The sequence below is a fragment of the Oncorhynchus nerka genome, linkage group LG11, assembly GCF_034236695.1.
Source record: "Oncorhynchus nerka isolate Pitt River linkage group LG11, Oner_Uvic_2.0, whole genome shotgun sequence".
NCBI classification, from domain to species: domain Eukaryota; kingdom Metazoa; phylum Chordata; class Actinopteri; order Salmoniformes; family Salmonidae; genus Oncorhynchus; species Oncorhynchus nerka.
Window position 1 is genome coordinate 69,898,216 of NC_088406.1, and position 18,594 is coordinate 69,916,809.

The window sequence follows — 18,594 nt, forward strand, 5'->3', positions numbered from 1 at the left end:
GCCATTAGTGCGAGCCAATAGGAATGTAGGAGCAGAGGAAGCTCTGAGTCATGTTGTGACTACAGTACATTGACTCATACTGCGGAGGCTGCTTTGTCTAATTTCATCTCCCAATATTAACCGAAATGTCTGCACTGCCTAGTCCCCTGGGCTGGTGAACTGCATCATGGGATACGTTGGGTTAAAGATAAATAGCCTACATGCGGGGTGCAGATATATTCAAGATGCTTCTATATCCAGCTGCAAATATTTCATATCATTTCTCTTGATTATTTAACTCTTGTCGGTATCTTTCAGTGTCCTTACGTTCAAAGATATATTTTCCTACTGGAGACTGGATAGTTTTTTCATCTTGCACAATAGTGCATAGCTGTTAGCATGCCCGTTCCCTACAGCTATGTCACGATCTGTAAGGGTTTTCCTGTGGTGAAGGAGAAGCGGACCAAAATGCAGCGTGGTGGTTATTCATGTTCTTTAATCAAGGAACTAGACATGAAATAACTAGCAAAACAACAAACGTGTGAAAACCTAAAACAGCCCTATCTGGTGCAAAACACAGAGACAGGAACAATCACCCACAAACACACAGTGAAACCCAGGCTACCTAAGTATGATTCTCAATCAGAGACAACTAATGACACCTGCCTCTGATTGAGAACCATACTAGGCCGAAACATAGAACTACCCAAATCATAGAAAAACAAACAGACTGCCCACCCCAACTCACGCCCTGACCATACTAAATAAATACAAAACAAAGGAAATAAAGGTCAGAACGTGACAGTACCCAAAGGTGCGGACTCCGGCCGCAAAACCTTGACCTATAGGGGAGGGTCTGGGTGGGCGTCTGTCCGCGGTGGCGTCTGTCCGCGGTGGCGTCTGTCCGCGGTGGCGGCTCTGGCGCGGGACGCGAACCCCACTTCACCATTGTCTTAGTCCGCCTCATTGTCCGCCTCCGTGGCTCTCTAACCATGGCAACCCCTCTCAATGACCCCACTGGACAGAGGTGCAGCTCGGGACAGAGGTGCAGCTGCTCGGGACAGAGGGGCAGCTGCTCGGGACAGAGGGGCAGCTGCTCGGGACAGAGGGGCAGCTGCTCTGGCGCCTCTGGGCTGAGGGGCTCTGGCGCCTCTGGGCTGAGGGGCTCTGGCGCCTCTGGGCTGAGGGGCTCTGGCGCCTCTGGGCTGAGGGGCTCTGGCGCCTCTGGGCTGAGGGGCTCTGGCGCCTCTGGGCTGACTGGCGGCACCTGGCTGACTGGCGGCCCCTGGCTGACTGGCGGCACTGGCGGCCCCTGGCTGACTGGCGGCACTGGCGGCCCCTTGCAGACTGGCGGTACAGGCGGCCCCTTGCAGACTGGCGGCACAGGCGGCGCTGGGCAGACGGGTGGCTCAGATGGCGCTGGGCAGATGGGTGACTGATGGCGCTGGGCAGACGGGTAGCTCAGATGGCGCTGGGCAGACGGGTAGCTCAGATGGCGCTGGGCAGACGGGAAGCTCCGTCAACGCTGGAGAGGAAGGCTCTGGCAGCGCTGGACTGAGTAGCTCTGGCACCTCTGGAATGAGGGGCGGGAGCTCTGGTAGCGCCGAACAGGCGGGAGACTCCGGATGCGCTGGAGAGGAGGGAGCCCCTGTAAGGATGAGCCGGAGAGACAGCCTGGTGCGGGGGGCTGCCACCGGGGGGCTGGTGCGTGGAGGTGGTGACGGATAGACTGGACCGTGCAGGCGCACTGGAGCTCTGGAGCACCGAGCCTGCCCAACCTTACCTGGTTGAATGGTCCCAGTCGCCCTGCCAGTGCGGCGAGGTGGAACCGGGGACACCATACGCAAGGCTGGTGCCATGTAAGCCGGCCCAAGGAGACGCACTGGAGACCAGATGCATAGAGCCGGCTTCATGGCACTTGGCTCGATGCCCACTCTAGCCCGGCCGATACGCGGAGCTGGAATGTACCGCACCGGGCTATGCACCCGCACTGGGGACACCGTGCGCTCCACCGCATAACACGGTGCCTGCCCGGTCTCTCTCGCCCCCCGGTAAGCACAGGAAGTTGGCGCAGGTCTCCTACCTGGCTTCGCCACACTTCCTGTGTGCCTCCCCCAAGACATTTTTGGGGCTGCCTCTCGGGCTTCCTTGCCAGCCGTGTTCCCTCATATCGCTGGCTCCTCTCTCCGGCTGCCTCTGCTCTCCTAGCTGCCTCCACCTGTTCCCATGGAAGGCGATCCCGTCCAGCCAGGATCTCCTCCCAGGTGTAGCAACCCTTGCCGTCCAATACATCGTCCCATGTCCATTCCTCTTTGCGCCGCTGTTGCTGTTGCCCGTTACCACGCCGCTTGGTCCTGTTGTGGTGGGTGATTCTGTAAGGGTTTTCCTGTGGTGAAGGAGAAGCGGACCAAAATGCAGCGTGGTGGTTATTCATGTTCTTTAATCAAGGAACTAGACATGAAATAACTAGCAAAACAACAAACGTGTGAAAACCTAAAACAGCCCTATCTGGTGCAAAACACAGAGACAGGAACAATCACCCACAAACACACAGTGAAACCCAGGCTACCTAAGTATGATTCTCAATCAGAGACAACTAATGACACCTGCCTCTGATTGAGAACCATACTAGGCCGAAACATAGAAATACCCAAAACCTAGAAAAACAAACATAGACTGCCCACCCCCACTCACGCCCTGACCATCCTAAATAATGACAAAACAAAGGAAATAAAGGTCTGAACGTGACAAGCTAGCTGATGGACACCATAGGAGATGTTAATGCTTCAAATGGAAAGAGGTCATTAGCATGACTAGTACTCAGTTAACTGGGACTTTATTCCGAGGAATAAACTAATGGATTCCTTTTTTTCCCTATTTCAAGGTCCCAGTTTTACATGCCGTTCCTGAGATATTATCGTAGAGTCAACATAGCTTTAGAATCAGACTTGTTTTGTTCATCTGATCACATTAGAGCACTTTCCATCCCCCCTCCTTTCACGTCAGTCACTCCATTATCTGTAAGGCCTCAGTCACACGTTCCATCCCTCCTCCTTTCACGTCAGTCACTCCATTATCTGTAAGGCCTCAGTCACACATTCCATCCCTCCTCCTTTCACGTCAGTCACTCCATTATCTGTAAAGCCTCAGTCACACATTCCATCCCCCATCCTTTCACGTCAGTCACTCCATTATCTGTAAGGCCTCAGTCACACATTCCATCCCTCCTCCTTTCACGTCAGTCACTCCATTATCTGTAAGGCCTCAGTCACACATTCCATCCTGGGAAATCATTGCCTGAATTACCCATTTTTGAATGGATAAACCATTATAATCCAAGGTTGTTGTGGATTGGCATACTAAATAGTGGATTGGCATACTAAAGAGTGGATTGGCATACTAAATAGTGGATTGGTATACTAAATAGTGGATTGGTATACTAAATAGTGGATTGGTATACTAAATAGTGGATTGGTATGCTAAATAGTGGATTGGTATACTAAATAGTGGATTGGTATACTAAATAGTGGGTTGGTATACTAAATAGTGGATTGGTATACTAAATAGTGGGTTGGTATACTAAATAGTGGATTGGTATACTAAATAGTGGATTGGTATACTAAATAGTGGGTTGGTATACTAAATAGTGGATTGGTATACTACATTTTTTTTATTTCACATTTATTTAACCAGGTAGGCTAGTTGAGAACAAGTTCTCATTTGCAACTGCGACCTGGCCAAGATAAAGCATAGCGGTGTGAACAGACAACACAGAGTTACACATGGAGTAAACAATTAACAAGTCAATAACACAGTAGAAAAAAAAGAGAGTCTATATACATTGTGTGCAAAAGGCATGAGGAGGTAGGCGAATAATTACAATTTTGCAGATTAACACTGGAGTGATAAATGATCAGATGGTCATGTACAGGTAGAGATATTGGTGTGCAAAAGAGCAGAAAAGTAAATAAATATTAACAGTATGGGGAAGAGGTAGGTACAATTGGGTGGGCTATTTACCGATAGACTATGTACAGCTGCAGCGATCGGTTAGCTGCTCAGATAGCAGATGTTTGAAGTTGGTGAGGGAGATAAAAGTCTCCAACTTCAGCGATTTTTGCAATTCGTTCCAGTCACAGGCAGCAGAGAACTGGAACGAAAGGCGGCCAAATGGATTGGTATACTAAATAGTGGATTGGTATACTAAATAGTGGATTGGCATACTAAAGAGTGGATTGGCATACTAAATAGTGGATTGGTATACTAAATAGTGGATTGGTATACTAAATAGTGGATTGGTATACTAAATAGTGGATTGGTATACTAAATAGTGGATTGGTATGCTAAATAGTGGATTGGTATACTAAATAGTGGATTGGTATGCTAAATAGTGGATTGGTATACTAAATAGTGGATTGGTATACTAAATAGTGGATTGGTATACTAAATAGTGGATTGGTATACTAAATAGTGGGTTGGTATACTAAATAGTGGATTGGTATACTAAATAGTGGGTTGGTATACTAAATAGTGGATTGGTATACTAAATAGTGGATTGGTATACTAAATAGTGGGTTGGCCCATGAAGTCTGCCCGTGCTTATTCCTTTAGCACTAAAGACAGTGCGACATTAACAACATTGACTCCTGGTTGATCTATTGAAAGGAACAACTTATCCTTGATGCAGTGTAATCCATACTATTGATATTGTATGATACAGCATATAACACAAAGGGTATCCATGATATTTTGATCTTCCCATAAATCTGGTCTAGGTGGAGATATGAAATGTATAAATCATCAATTGAATATGTATTTATAAAAGCTTTTTTACGTCAGCTGTTGATAAACACAGTACTTTTACTGTACAGTAACCCGGGCCGAGGCTATATTATCTGATTGCAAGTCCCGCCTCTCTTCTTTTCCAGTTGGCTACACAATGAACGACCTGATCTTTGAGTGGCAGGAGAATGGACCAGTCCAGGTAGCTGATGGGTTGACCCTCCCACAGTTCATAATGAAGGATGAGACGGATCTGAGATACTGCACCAAGCACTATAACACAGGTAAGATACAATGGGAGTGTTTGAGGTCGAGTCCATTGCAGTCGGACTGTGCAGAAACACTAAAGATGATCTTCCATCCCAAATGAGGCTACTTTTTATGTGATGAGGTTTAGTGAATATGCACAGAGCCTTCCTCCGGCTGTTCCACACAGTTAGAGTTGAAAGATGGGACCTTAATTGTGAAATCTAATTAGGTTTTCGTATGGCATCATCAACACCAACGCTAAGAATAATGGTGGGACAAGAGTCTTCACGCTTCTGCTTTGTAAATCTGTGACTCATTCAAAGGAAACAGAATGCACAAACAAGGTAATGGGTTGCTGGTGACCTGTTCATCTTAGTGGTATAATAGCTTGACGACGTTGAAGGAATGATCACAATTCATGAATTTACATTTCCATCTACATTTGAAAAGTAGAACATTCATAGTGCTCTTCTAAATGGCTTTGAGCCGAAACAGTCGGACTTTTTTTTTTTTACTCCGTTCAAGATGGTTTCGATATTCACAGACTGCATATGAACACGCTATATGGCTCACAACATTCTCCACATCAGCAGAGCTCTATTACCATTTCTTACAACAGCAATGTCAGAGAACACGGTTCCAATTCGGGAATTCAACCTTGGTCTTCTTTCACAAAACAGAAAAACAACTCCACATCTCCAGCTAACTGCACCACTATCTAATATTATAAGTTTGGCCTTATTATAATTTTTATAACGTCAGCTCTTTTTTAGAACTGATCTGATTGGTCAAAATACTGTCTAACGCAACTATAGACTTGTTTACAGCCAGCCAGCCAGCCAGTGAAGTGTGATGCTCCAGTCTACCACAGCACTAGTTAGAGTGAGGGTGTGTCCCAAATGGCGCGCATATTCCCTATATAGTGCACTACTTTTGACCAGCCCTATTTCAGATGCAGCCTAAGTGTGGCCTTATTCAGCCAGTGACGTAAAGTGCACAGTGAAGTAGGAGGCATTGCAGGCTGAATAATGTAATTTCTTCTACCTGCATCTTTCATGGGCCTGTCATGTCCTTATTGCCAACGCTAAGTCAGCCTTAGCACGCCCGCTTCCTCACTCCTGGCTAATCAGGAGTATGTTGTGCTTCAATTAACGAGAGGGAGAAAAGGAAACGAAGATGTATTTTTAGATGACTGAGAGCAGCAGAGAGAATGGAAGAGGCTTGGATGGGTGGGTGGGTGGATGGAGGCAGGGAGAGAAGTGGGGGTGAGAGAGAAGTGGGAGTGAGAGAGAAGTGGGGGTGAGAGAGAAGTGGGAGTGAGAGAGAAGTGGGGGACAGAGAGAAGGGGGGACAGAGAGAAGGGGTGGATAGAGAGAAGGGGTGGACAGAGAGAAGGGGTGGACAGAGAGAATGGGGAGTACGGAGAGAGAAGGGGGAGTACAGAGAGAAGTGGGGGACAGAGAGAAGGGGGTACAGAGAGAAGGGGGGACAGAGAGAAGGGGGTCATAGAGAGAAGGGGAGGACAGAGAGAAGGGGGACAGAGAGAAGGGGGGATAGAGAGAAGGGGGTACAGAGAGAGGGGGTACAGAGAGAAGGGGGGACAGAGAGAATGGGGAGTACGGAGAGAGAAGGGGGAGTACAGAGAGAAGTGGGGGACAGAGAGAAGGGGGACAGAGAGAAGGGGAGGACAGAGAGAAAGGGGGGACAGAGAGAAGTGGGGGACAGAGAGAAGGGGGACAGAGAGAAGGGGGACAGAGAGAAGGGGGAGTACAGAGAGAGAAGGGGGGAGTGAGAGAGAAGTGGGGGACAGAGAGAAGGGGGGACGGAGAGAATGGGGAGTACGGAGAGAAGGGGGGACAGAGAGAAGGGGGGGACGGAGAGAAGGGGGAGAACAGAGAGAGAAGGGGGAGTACAGAGAGAGAAGGGAAGTACAGAGAGAGAAGGGGGAGTACAGAAATAAGTGGGGGACAGAGAGAAGGGGGAGTACAGAGAGAATAGGGGACAGAGAGAAGGGGGTCAGAGAGAAGGGGAGTACAGAGAGAGAAGGGGAGTACAGAGAGAGAAGTTGGAGTACAGAGAGAGAAGGGGGAGTACAGAAAGAGAAGGTGGGGGGACAGAGAGAAGGGGGAGTGCAGAGAGAAGGGGGGTGCTGAGAGAGAAGGGGGTGCAGAGAGAAGGGGGAGTACAGAGAGAGAAGGGGGAGTACAGAGAGAAGGGGGATAGAGAGAGCGGGGACAGAGAGAGAGGGGTACAGAGAGAAGGGGGACAGAGAAAAGGGGGTACAGAGAGAGAGGGGGGTACAGAGAGAGGGGGTGTCAGAGAGAGAAGGGGAGTACAGAGAGAGAAGGGGAAGTACAGAGAGAGAAGGGGAGTACAGAGATAAGTGGGGGACAGAGAGAAGGGGGGAGTACAGAGAGAATGGGGGACAGAGAGAAGGGGGGACAGAGAGAAGGGGGAGTACAGAGAGAGAAGGGGAGTACAGAGAGAGAAGGGGGAGTACAGAAAGAGAAGGGAGGGACAGAGAGAAGGGGGAGTGCAGAGAGAGAAGGGGGTGCAGAGAGAAGGGGAGTACAGAGAGAGAAGGGGGAGTACAGAGAGAGAAGGGGAGTACAGAGAGAAGGGGGAGTAAAGAGAGAAGGGGAGTAAAGAGAGAAGGGGGAGTAAAGAGAGAAGGGGGATAGAGAGAGCGGGGGGCAGAGAGAGAGGGGTACAGAGAAAAGGGGGTACAGAGAAAAGGGGGTACAGAGAGAGAGGGGGTACAGAGAGAGAGGGGGACAGAGAGAGAGGGGGAGTCAGAGAGAAGGGGGTACAGAGAGAAAGGGAGGTACAGAGAGAAGGGGGTACAGAGAGAAGGAGGAGTACAGAGAGAAGGGGGGACAGAGAGAGGGGGAGTCAGAGAGAGGGAGAGTACAGAGAGAGGGGGTACAGAGAGAAAGGGAGGTACAGAGAGAAGGGGGTACAGAGAGAAGGAGGAGTACAGAGAGAAGGGGGACAGAGAGAAGGGGGTACAGAGAGAGGGGGAGTACAGAGAGAAGGGGGTGTACAGAGAGAAGGGGGACAGAGAGAAGGGGGTTAAAGAGAGAAGGGGAGTAAAGAGAGAAGGGGGATAGAGAGAGCGGGGGACAGAGAGAGAGGGGTACAGAGAGAAGGGGGACAGAGAAAAGGGGGGTACAGAGAGAGAGGGGGGTCAGAGAGAGAAGGGGGGACAGAGAGAGAGGGGGAGTACAGAGAGAGAAGGGGGAGTACAGAGAGAGAAGGGGAAGTACAGAGAGAGAAGGGGGAGTACAGAGATAAGTGGGGGACAGAGAGAAGGGGGAAGTACAGAGAGAATGGGGGACAGAGAGAAGGGGGACAGAGAGAAGGGGGAGTACAGAGAGAGAAGGGGAGTACAGAGAGAGAAGGGGGAGTACAGAGAGAGAAGGGGAGTACAGAGAAGGGGGAGTACAGAGAGAGAAGGGGAGTACAGAGAGAGAGAGAGAAGGGGGAGTACAGAAAGAAGGGGGAGTGCAGAGAGAAGGGGGCGTGCTGAGAGAGAAGGGGGTGTGCAGAGAGAAGGGGGAGTACAGAGAGAGAAGGGGGAGTACAGAGAGAGAAGGGGGAGTACAGAGAGAAGGGGGGGAAGAGAGAAGGGGGGGTAAAGAGAGAAGGGGAGTAAAGAGAGAAGGGGGATAGAGAGAGCGGGGGACAGAGAGAGAGGGGGTACAGAGAGAAGGGGGACAGAGAAAAGGGGGGTACAGAGAGAGAGGCGGGTACAGAGAGAGAGGGGGGACAGAGAGAGAGGGGGAGTCAGAGAGGGAGAGTACAGAGAGAGGGGGACAGAGAGAAGGGGGTACAGAGAGAAAGGGAGGTACAGAGAGAAGGGGGTACAGAGAGAAGGAGGAGTACAGAGAGAAGGGGGACAGAGAGAAGGGGGTACAGAGAGAGGGGGGACAGAGAGAAGGGGGTACAGAGAGAAGGGGAGGTACAGAGAGAAGGGGGTACAGAGAGAGAGGGGGACAGAGAGAGGGGGACAGAGAGAAGGGGGTACAGAGAGAGGGGGTACAGAGAGAGGGGGTGGACAGAGGAGGGGGGCAGAGAGAAGGGGGGACAGAGATAAGGGGGGTAAAGAGAGAAGGGGAGTAAAGAGAGAAGGGGGATAGAGAGAGCGGGGACAGAGAGAGAGGGGGTACAGAGAGAAGGGGGACAGAGAGAAGGGGGTACAGAGAGAGGCGGGTACAGAGAGAGAGGGGGGACAGAGAGAGGGGGAGTCAGAGAGGGAGAGTACAGAGAGAGGGGGGACAGAGAGAAGGGGTACAGAGAGAAAGGGAGGTACAGAGAGAAGGGGGGTACAGAGAGAAGGAGGAGTACAGAGAGAAGGGGGGACAGAGAGAAGGGGGTACAGAGAGAGGGGGGGACAGAGAGAAGGGGGTACAGAGAGAAGGGGAGGTACAGAAGGGGGAGAGAGAGGGGGGACAGAGAGAAGGGGGTACAGAGAGAGGGGGTACAGAGAGAGGGGGTGGACAGAGGGAGGGGGACAGAGAGAAGGGGGTACAGAGAGAGAGAAAGGGGGTCCACATAGAGAGAGGGGGTACAGAGAGAGAGGGGGTACAGAGAGGGGGTACAGAGAGAGAAGGGGGACAGAGAGAGAGGGGGACAGAGAGAGAAGGGGGACAGAGTGAGAGGGGGACAGAGAGAGAGGGGGACAGAGAGAGAAGGGGGACAGAGAGAGAAGGGGGACAGAGAGAAGGGGGGACAGAGAGAGAGGGGGGACAGATGTAGGAGAAGGAATGTCATCTGATAATTGAAAAAGCTTGTTTTTTCCTCCTTTCGCTACGTTAATTATATATAACAAGCTCCTTAGTGCATGTCTAGGCTTCCATGGTTGTCACGTCAACAGTGTTTAGAGTGAGGCTGAAACAGTCCCCTATCAATAAGAGGTGTTTTGGCTGCTGACTACTTGAAAAGAGATTCAGTTTTAATACCAGTATCGCTTTTTCTTTGGCTATTATAGTCATTTCAACTTATAAAAAGAGTAAGAGCATAAATGAACACATTTTGGTTATACAGTAGCTATGGAATTGTTATTCCACTTGCTATTCACTCTATGGTAATGGTTTAATGTGCAGCCTTGGTGAACTGGTAAACCACCAAACAGTCTCTAAACTAAAGCCCTCCTGAGAAATGTCAGGACCTCGTTTTAACTTCTTAGAAAAGCTTCATCTTTTAGTTTTGTTATATGCACAAAAAAGCCAAAGTGTATGAATGGAGAGGGCCAGAACATGCCTCTACCCAGGCTGCTATTTTTAGAAGCTGTCAGCTCTCTGTCCTGTCTCACATAAGGAGAAGGGGGAGAGGGGGGGGGTCAGGCAGGAAAGAAAGAGAGCGCTCTGTGCTGGAGGAGACGGTAGGAGGACAGGGGGAGGCATGTAGCACTCCAGAATTTCTCTGTGTTTGTTTTCAAGACATGATCTTGAGGAATAAACAGTGGGAGAGTTGTGTGTATAGGTCGAGGGCAAGTCAAGGATCACCAACATTCACTCATTTGCCAGGCGCGCACAGTGAGTGAGTGAGTGAGTGAGTGAGTGAGTGAGTGAGTGAGTGAGTGAGTGAGTGAGTGAGTGAGTGAGACGTAGAGAGAGAGAAATAGTTACTTCACTGGAATCTATGTAAACTGGAAAATATATTTTATGAGGCTGAATTTATTGTAGCTGGGGATTTTAACAAAGCTAATTTGTGAACAAGTCTACCTAAATTCTACCAACACATTGACTGTAGCACCTGCGCTGGCAATACACTTGATCACTGCTACTCTAATCCATACAAGGCCCTCCCCGCCCTTCCTTCGGAAAATCCAACCACGACTCCATCTTGCTCCTACCGTCCTATAGGCAGAAACTAAAACAGAATGTTCCCATGACTAGAACCATTCAACTCTGGTCTGACCACGCTTCAAGATTGTTTTGATCACGCGGACTGGGAAATGTTCCGGGAAGCCTCAGAGAATAACATCCATTTATACACTGACTCGGTGAGTGAGTTTATAAGGAAGTGCATTGGAGATGTTGCACCCACTGTGACTATTAAAACCTACCCTAACCAGAAATCGTGGGTAGAACTGAAAGTGCGAACCTCCGCGTTCAACCATGGAAAGAGGTTGGGGAATATGGCCGAATATAAACAGTGTAGTTAATCCCTCTGCAAGGCAATCAAACAAGCGAAATGTCGATATAGGAACAAAGTTGAGTTGCAATTCAATGGCTCAGACACGGGACATATGTGGCAGGGTCTACAGGCAATTACGGACTACAAAAAGAAAACCAACCTCGTCAAGGACACGGATGTCTTGCTTCCAGACAAACTAAACACCTTCTTTGCCTGCTTTCCCTAGCCACGTCCTCAGAGCATGCGCAGACCAGCTGGCTGGTGTATTTAGAGACATATTCAATCGCTCCCGATCCCAGTCTGCTGTTCCCACATGCTTCACCATTGTTCACCATTGTTCCTGTACCAAAGAAGGAAAAGATAACTGAACTAAATGTCTATTGCCCCGTAACACTCACTTCTGTCATCATTAAGTGCTTTGAGAGACTAGTCAAGGATGATATCACGCCCCAACAGGTCCACAGACGATGCAATCGCCATCACACTGCACACTGCCCTATCCCATCTGGACAAGAGGAATACCTATGTAAGAATGCTGTTCATTGACTACAGCTCAGCATTCAACACCATAGTACCTCCAAGCTCATCATTAAGCTTGAGGCCCTGGATCTCAACCCCGCCCTGTGCAATTGGGTCCTGGACTTCCTGACAGGCCGCCCCCTGGTGGTGAGGGTAGGAAATATCTCCTCTTCGCTGATCCTCAACACTGGGGCCCCTCAAGGGTGCGTGCTCAGACCACTCCTGTACTCTCGGTTCACCCATGACTGCATGGCCATACACACCTCCAAGTCAATCATCAAGTTTTCAGACGACACAACAGCAGTGGGCTTGTTACCAACAACTACAAGACAGCCTACAGGGAGTGACAAGACATTTGACTTGTCACCTAAAACCTTGACAAACTTTTACAGATGCACAATTGAGAGCATCCTGTCAGGCTGCATCACCACCTAGTACAGAATCTGCACCGCCGTCAATCGCAGGGCTCTCCAGAGGGTGGTGCGGTCTGCACAACACATCACCGGGGGCAAACTACCAGGACACCTACACCACTCGATGTCACAGGAAGACCAAAAAGATCATCAAGGGCAACAACCACCCGAATCACTGCCTGTTCAACCCGCTACCATCCAGAAGGCGAGGTCAGTACAGGTGCATCAAAGCAGGGACCGAGAGACTAAAAAACAGCTTCTATCTCAAGACATTCAGACTGTTAAACAGCCATCACTAACACAGAGAGGCTACTGCCTGCATACAGACTTGAAATCCTTTGCCACTTTAATAAATGGATCACTAGTCACTTTAAATAATACCACTTTAATAATGTTTACATATCTTACATCACTCATCTCATGTGCTGTATCTTATACCATCTATTGCATCTTGCCTATGCCGCTCGGCCATCGCTCACCCATATATTCATATGTACATATTCTCATTCCATCCCTTTGCATGTGTGTGTATAAGGTAGTTGTTGTGTAATTGTTAGATTACTTGTTGATATTACAGTACTACACTGTCGGAACTGGAAGCACAAGCTTTTCGCTACACTCACATTAACATCTGCTAACCATGTGTATGTGACAAATAACATTTGATTTGATTTGAGTCTTCTTGGGTATGACATTACAAGCTTGGCAACCCAGTATTTGGGGAGTTTCTCCCATTCTTCTCTGCAGATCCTCTAAAGCTATTTTCAGGTCTCTCCAGCGATGGTAGATCGGGTTCAAGTTCGGCATCTGACTGGGCCACTCAAGGACATTCAGAGACTTGTCCCAAAGCCACACCTGCGTTGTCTTGGCTGTGTGCTTAGGGTTGTTGTTTTGTTGGAAGGTTGAACCTTCGCCCCAGTCTGAGGTCCTGAGCGCTCTGGAGCAGGTTTTCAGCAAGGATCTTTCTGTACTTTGCTCTGTTCATTTTTGCCTCAATGCTGACTAGTCTTTCAGTCCCTACTGCTGAAAAACATCCCCACAGTATGATGCTGCTACCCTCATGCTTCACTTTCGGGATTGTGCCAGGTTTCCTCCAGATTAGCATTCAGGCTAAAGAGTTCAATCTAGGTTTCATCAAACCAGAGAATCTTGTTTGTCATGGTCTGAAAGTCTTTAGGTGCCTTTTGGCAAACTCCAAATGGGCTGTCATGTGCCTTTTACTGAGGAGTGGCTTCTGTCTGGCTACTCTACCATAAAGGCCTGATTGGTAGAGTGCTGCAGAGATGGTTGTCCTTCTGGAAGGTTCTCCCATCTCCACAGAGGAACTCTAGAGCTCTGTCAGAGTGACCGTCGGGTTCTTGGTTACCTCCCTGACTAAGGCCCTTCTCCCACGATTGCTCAGCTCGGGGAAGAGTCTTGGTGGTTCCAAACTTCTTCTATTTAAGAATGATGGAGGTCACTGTTCTTGGGGACCTTCAATGCTGCAGACATTTTTTGGTACCCTTCCCCAGATCTGTGCCTCGACACAATCTTGTCTTGGAGCTCTACGGACAATTCCTTCAACCTCATTGGCTTGGTTTTTGCGCTGACATGTACTGTCAACTGTGGGACCTTTATATAGACAGGTGTGTGCCATTCCAAATCATGTCCAATCAATTGAATTTACCACAGGTGGACTCCAAGTTGTAGAAGCATCTCAAGGATGATCAATGGAAACAGGATGCTCCTGAGATCAATTTCAAGTCTCATAGCAAAGGGTCTGAATACTTATGTAAGTAAGGTATTTCTGTTTTTTTTTGTAATAAATTTGGGCAAAAATCAAGTAAACTATTTTTGCTTTGACATTATGGGGTATTGTATATAGATTGCTGCAGAAATTGTTTTATATAATCAATTTTAGAATAAGGCTGTAACGTATTCAAGGTGTCTGAATACTTTCCAAATGCCCTGTTGTTACTAAGAGAGAAAGAGGGAGAGCCTTATTGACTGAATTTCATTGACAGGAGGTCCCAGGTAGGTCATGCTGAGGTCCCATGGGGCAACCAACCGTCTGTCAAACACATTCCTGTTGGTGCCCTTCCACAACCCTTTTCGCTATAGTTGAATCAGGGCTTGAAAAACACCTATTGATTGGACCAGTTGATGGCGATGCACAGAGCCCTGCATAACTGATTTAAGGAAAATACCACATACCAGACAACTGATGTTCAGGTTGGGTTCAGAATGGAGGAAATGTGTTGTTCAGAATGGAGGAAATGTGTTGTTCAGGAGAACTATGTTAAATACCATTATCTGAGTGTTAGATCAAACTAAATGCACTTAGATCTGTCTGGTACAGTAACAGTAGTGACCTTGGCAAAAACATACACCACCTACCGTTGCAAACCATTGAAAAAGGTTTTGCCTTGGCTTGCCCTAGTGAACACAACCCAGACGTCATTCTCCAGAGGCTTCTACACCTGCATTGCTTGACCACAATCCTGGTCAAATTAAGATCCAACATCTGTATCTGGAGTAGCATGGGCCCTGAGCTCCCTATGAACCCTGGGTAAAGCTCACTGAAGTGGCTAATAAGAAAGTGGAGAGACAGATGTAAAGCAGGTCTTTTGAAGAGCCTGCAGGGATTGATAGCCTGTGGTTGTTCATCTAGTTGAATGTACTGATTTATAAGTGGCTCTGATCTGAATAAATGTATGGGTTAGATATGAGGGTGTTTTTGCATTATTTTCCTCTATGGTTGCAGACGCAGCGTACAAAAAGGATTAAACGTACTTGTCATTCAATCTAAGGGAATGTTCTCCTCTTTAACGGTGTAACGGAGGTTGTGTGTCATCCTGTGATGACGAATCATGACAACCAATGTCACAAATCCCTCAACGTTTGTTTTGGTTTCGGATTTATTCATGTTAGGTTTGTTTTGCTTGTTTGTTTTTCCCTTCGCTGCTATGGGAGTGGAGCGCTTGGACCCTGCCATCCCTCCCCCGGCATCTGTTAATGTTGTCAATTATATCCAGGGTAGAATCATCTCCCTCTCTCTGTCTCATAATCTTTTTAAAAGGATATCTGGCAAATAAATAGATGTAACGGATGGTAGTGGGGGTGATATCCTAGATCGTTGCTGAGGCCCTGGTATGCAGTCAGTGATGATTTCCTACGGTTCTAACAAGGTTTTAATTCTAGATCCATGATTACTAGAACTGATATTCCCATTCATGTTGACGTTCTGTGATGAGTGATACTTCTGTTTCTATGGAGCTCAACTCACTATTGTCGGTTGAACACCGTCTGCTGCAGATGGTTGATCATCGGCAGTGGAAACGTGTCAGTCTAGTCAGCAGAGACAAAACATTAGATCTTTCACCAAGCGAGAGGAGGGGGTGCCGAGGTAGTGCTGCAGAAGCCGTGTGTGGTGGTTGTGTTTTGGTGCCAAGCATTGGAGCCCTGCCATGTTTGTTTGGTTACACTGTGATGGCTGTGAACAGTTAATGGCTGTGAACAGTTAATGGTTGTGAACAGTTAATGGCTGTGAACAGTTAATGGCTGTGAACAGTTAATGGCTGTGAACAGTTAAATGAACAGTTAATGGCTGTGAACAGTTAATGGCTGTGAACAGTTAATGGCTGTGAACAGTTAATGGCTGTGAACAGTTAATGGCTGTGAACAGTTAATGGTTGTGAACAGTTAATGGTTGTGAACAGTTAATGGCTGTGAACAGTTAATGGCTGTGAACAGTTAATGGCTGTGAACAGTTAATGGCTGTGAACAGTTAATGGCTGTGAACAGTTAATGGCTGTGAACAGTTAATGGCTGTGAACAGTTAATGTTCAAAGCATTAGGAACACCTGCTCTTTCCATGACACAGACTGACCAGGTGAATCCAGGTGAAAACTATGATCCCTTATTTGATGTCACTTGTTAAATCCACTTCAATCAGTGGAGATGAAGGGGAGGAGACTGGTTAAAGAAGGATTTTTAAGCCTTGAGACAATTGAGACATGGATTGTGTATGCTTATTTTTTATTTAACCTTTATTTGGACAGGGAAGACCTAGGTCTCTTTTTCAAATGTGCCCTGTATGAGATATATACAGTACCAGTCAAAAGTGTAGACACACCTACTCATACTATTTTCTACATTGTAGGGGGGAAAAATATCCAATTGGTCGGCTCCTGTGGATTTTTGTTATCTATTGCCAGCAAAATATCCAGGTATTCTTTTTCTGTAAATGGCCTAAAAGAAAAGCTTTGACTATAAATTATCTGATTATTCAGCAAGTTTCCCTTTTCAGCATCCAGACCAATATAATAGTGAATGGGCTTAGAAGTTATTTCAAAGAGATAGCCCACTTAAATAAAATGGTGATTAAATGCATCAATTATGGATTTTTTCCCCATAATGAGGCCAGTGAATTAATTTGTTGTGGCAGAGAGGAGGTAGAACTCTCCAGGGATTTGACAGTTTTCCAGAATTTTGCCAGGTTCCCATTACAATCTGAAAGAGCAGTTACACAATAATCAGAATTTCAGATTTGTATGTGTGCTATTCAGAGGATGAATGGGCAAGACAATAGATTTAAGTGCCTTTGAACTCGGTATGGTAGTAGGTGCCAGGCGCACAGGTTTGAGGGTGTCAAGAACTGCAACGCTGCTGGGTTTTTCCACACACAACAATTTCCCGTGTGTATCAAGAATGGTCCACCACCCAAAGGACATCCAGGCAACTTGACACAACTGTGGGAAGCATTGGAGTCAACATGGGCCAGCATCTGTGGAACGCTTTCAACACCTTGTAGAGTCCATAACCCGAAGAATTGAGGCTGTTCTGAGGGCAAAAGGGAGTGCAGGGTGGGTGCTCACCTCAATATTAGGAAGGTGTTCCTAATGTTTTATACACTCAGTGTATTTGTTTATTTACACAGAATATGTACAGTTTAAGTTTATTGTACATAATTCAACTCCACAGCTGTTTCTGAAGCCGTGGTGCTCAACTTACATCCACAGACATGAAAGTCATTTATCAAAGTCCATTACACCTATAGGGTGTCTCCAAACAGGCTTTTGTTTCTGCTTGATTGAGATCCATACTCTCTCTCTCTGTGTGTGTGTGTGTGTGTGTGTGTGTGTGTGTGTGTGTTCGTGTGTGTGTGTTCGTGTTCTTTCTGCTTTATTGGCATCGACTTTGTGTCCAGACGGTGTGTACAATTTATCCCGCAGGAGATCAATAATTCACTGGGTCACTCTGGAGAGATGGACACTCTGTCAATCAGCTCAGAGGAGATGGCATGGCTGGGGTCACACACACAGCCACGCATGGACGGAGGCACTCACACAGGCACATACGCACATGATAGTGTCGAGCGCACTGCAGGCAGCGTTCGAGCGCACACACACACACTGATTTGGCCCATTGATCTGTGATGGCCTTGTCTGCCCATGGCCTCATTTACTGTAATATTGCAGTTAACTGAACGAGCTTCTGAAGTGCTGTGGATCTGATTGATGGAAAGATTAGACACAGTCATGCATTATCCTTAATGAGAGATGATGGAGATGAATAACATTGGCTATAGGTCATTTTACTCTCTGTGAAGTTAACTTCCATATTAGATTCACTCGCCTAGTTAAACTGACTTGCCTAGTTAAATAAAGGTTAAATAAATAAAAATTCACTCCGTTAACCTATGGCAAACATGTGTTCTCAGAGCACCAGAATGCAGACTTGCTGTACAGTATACAGCCCATCTTTCTATTCTTCTTCAACACCTCTGCGTCAATGCTCTTCTTGTTTGCCTGAACCACTCTCCCAAGCCAACCAGAGAGACGTTGTTTCCCCACAGCTTCCATTTAAACTCCAAGGCCAACTTCCTCCATTCTTTCCAGTCATGAAGGATGCTGACTGAGGCAACAGCTGTGCTCTGTCTGGCTCTGGTGAATGCCAGTGTGACATGTGTTTATGAAAAGGGAGACAGAGTGGAGAAAATGTACTCTACTGATGGGTTCAATGCTCCGTGCTTATAGACCACACTCTCTATAGGCTAGCATAGCATACCAGTCAGCCTTGTCAATCAAACTGACTGGCCACAGGGTCTCCACGCTGGTGTCACAGGGGCATTGACCCACGCAATTCGAGGGTAGGCATCAAAACCGGCCAAGCCAAGCCAATCAGGATGCAGAATCAGCAGCACTTCCTGTTTATTATTTGGTTTCTTCCTGTGTGTCCTGTTTATGTGTGTGTGAGCAGGCAGTGGGGCTACTTATGCTTGGTGACTACAGTACAGCATGGGAGTGTTATCCTCTATGGCATGGGTTCTTAAACTTTTTCAGCCTGGGACTCAAATGAGAAATTCTGTGTTTTCCTGGGACCCAAGCTTAAGAAAATGTGCAACTATACGTAAATATCGATACATTTCATTGCCATTATGCCTAGAAAAATATGCAAAAACAAATAATGAAAATCCCATAAATCTTTTCATGTTTATTTTTCCCCATTAACAACACTCTTACATACCTGT

General features: G+C 47.4%; 1 protein-coding gene across 1 annotated transcript in view; it reads left to right on the forward strand.

The window, feature by feature from the left end:
• glra3 (glycine receptor, alpha 3) overlaps window positions 1-18,594 on the forward strand; it is a 69,462-nt gene that overhangs the window by 27,656 nt on the left and 23,212 nt on the right. The window contains exon 6 of the mRNA XM_065024107.1: window positions 4,908-5,045. Within this exon, the coding sequence (XP_064880179.1) occupies window positions 4,908-5,045 (138 nt within the window). The remainder of the gene's footprint in view (window positions 1-4,907; window positions 5,046-18,594) is intronic.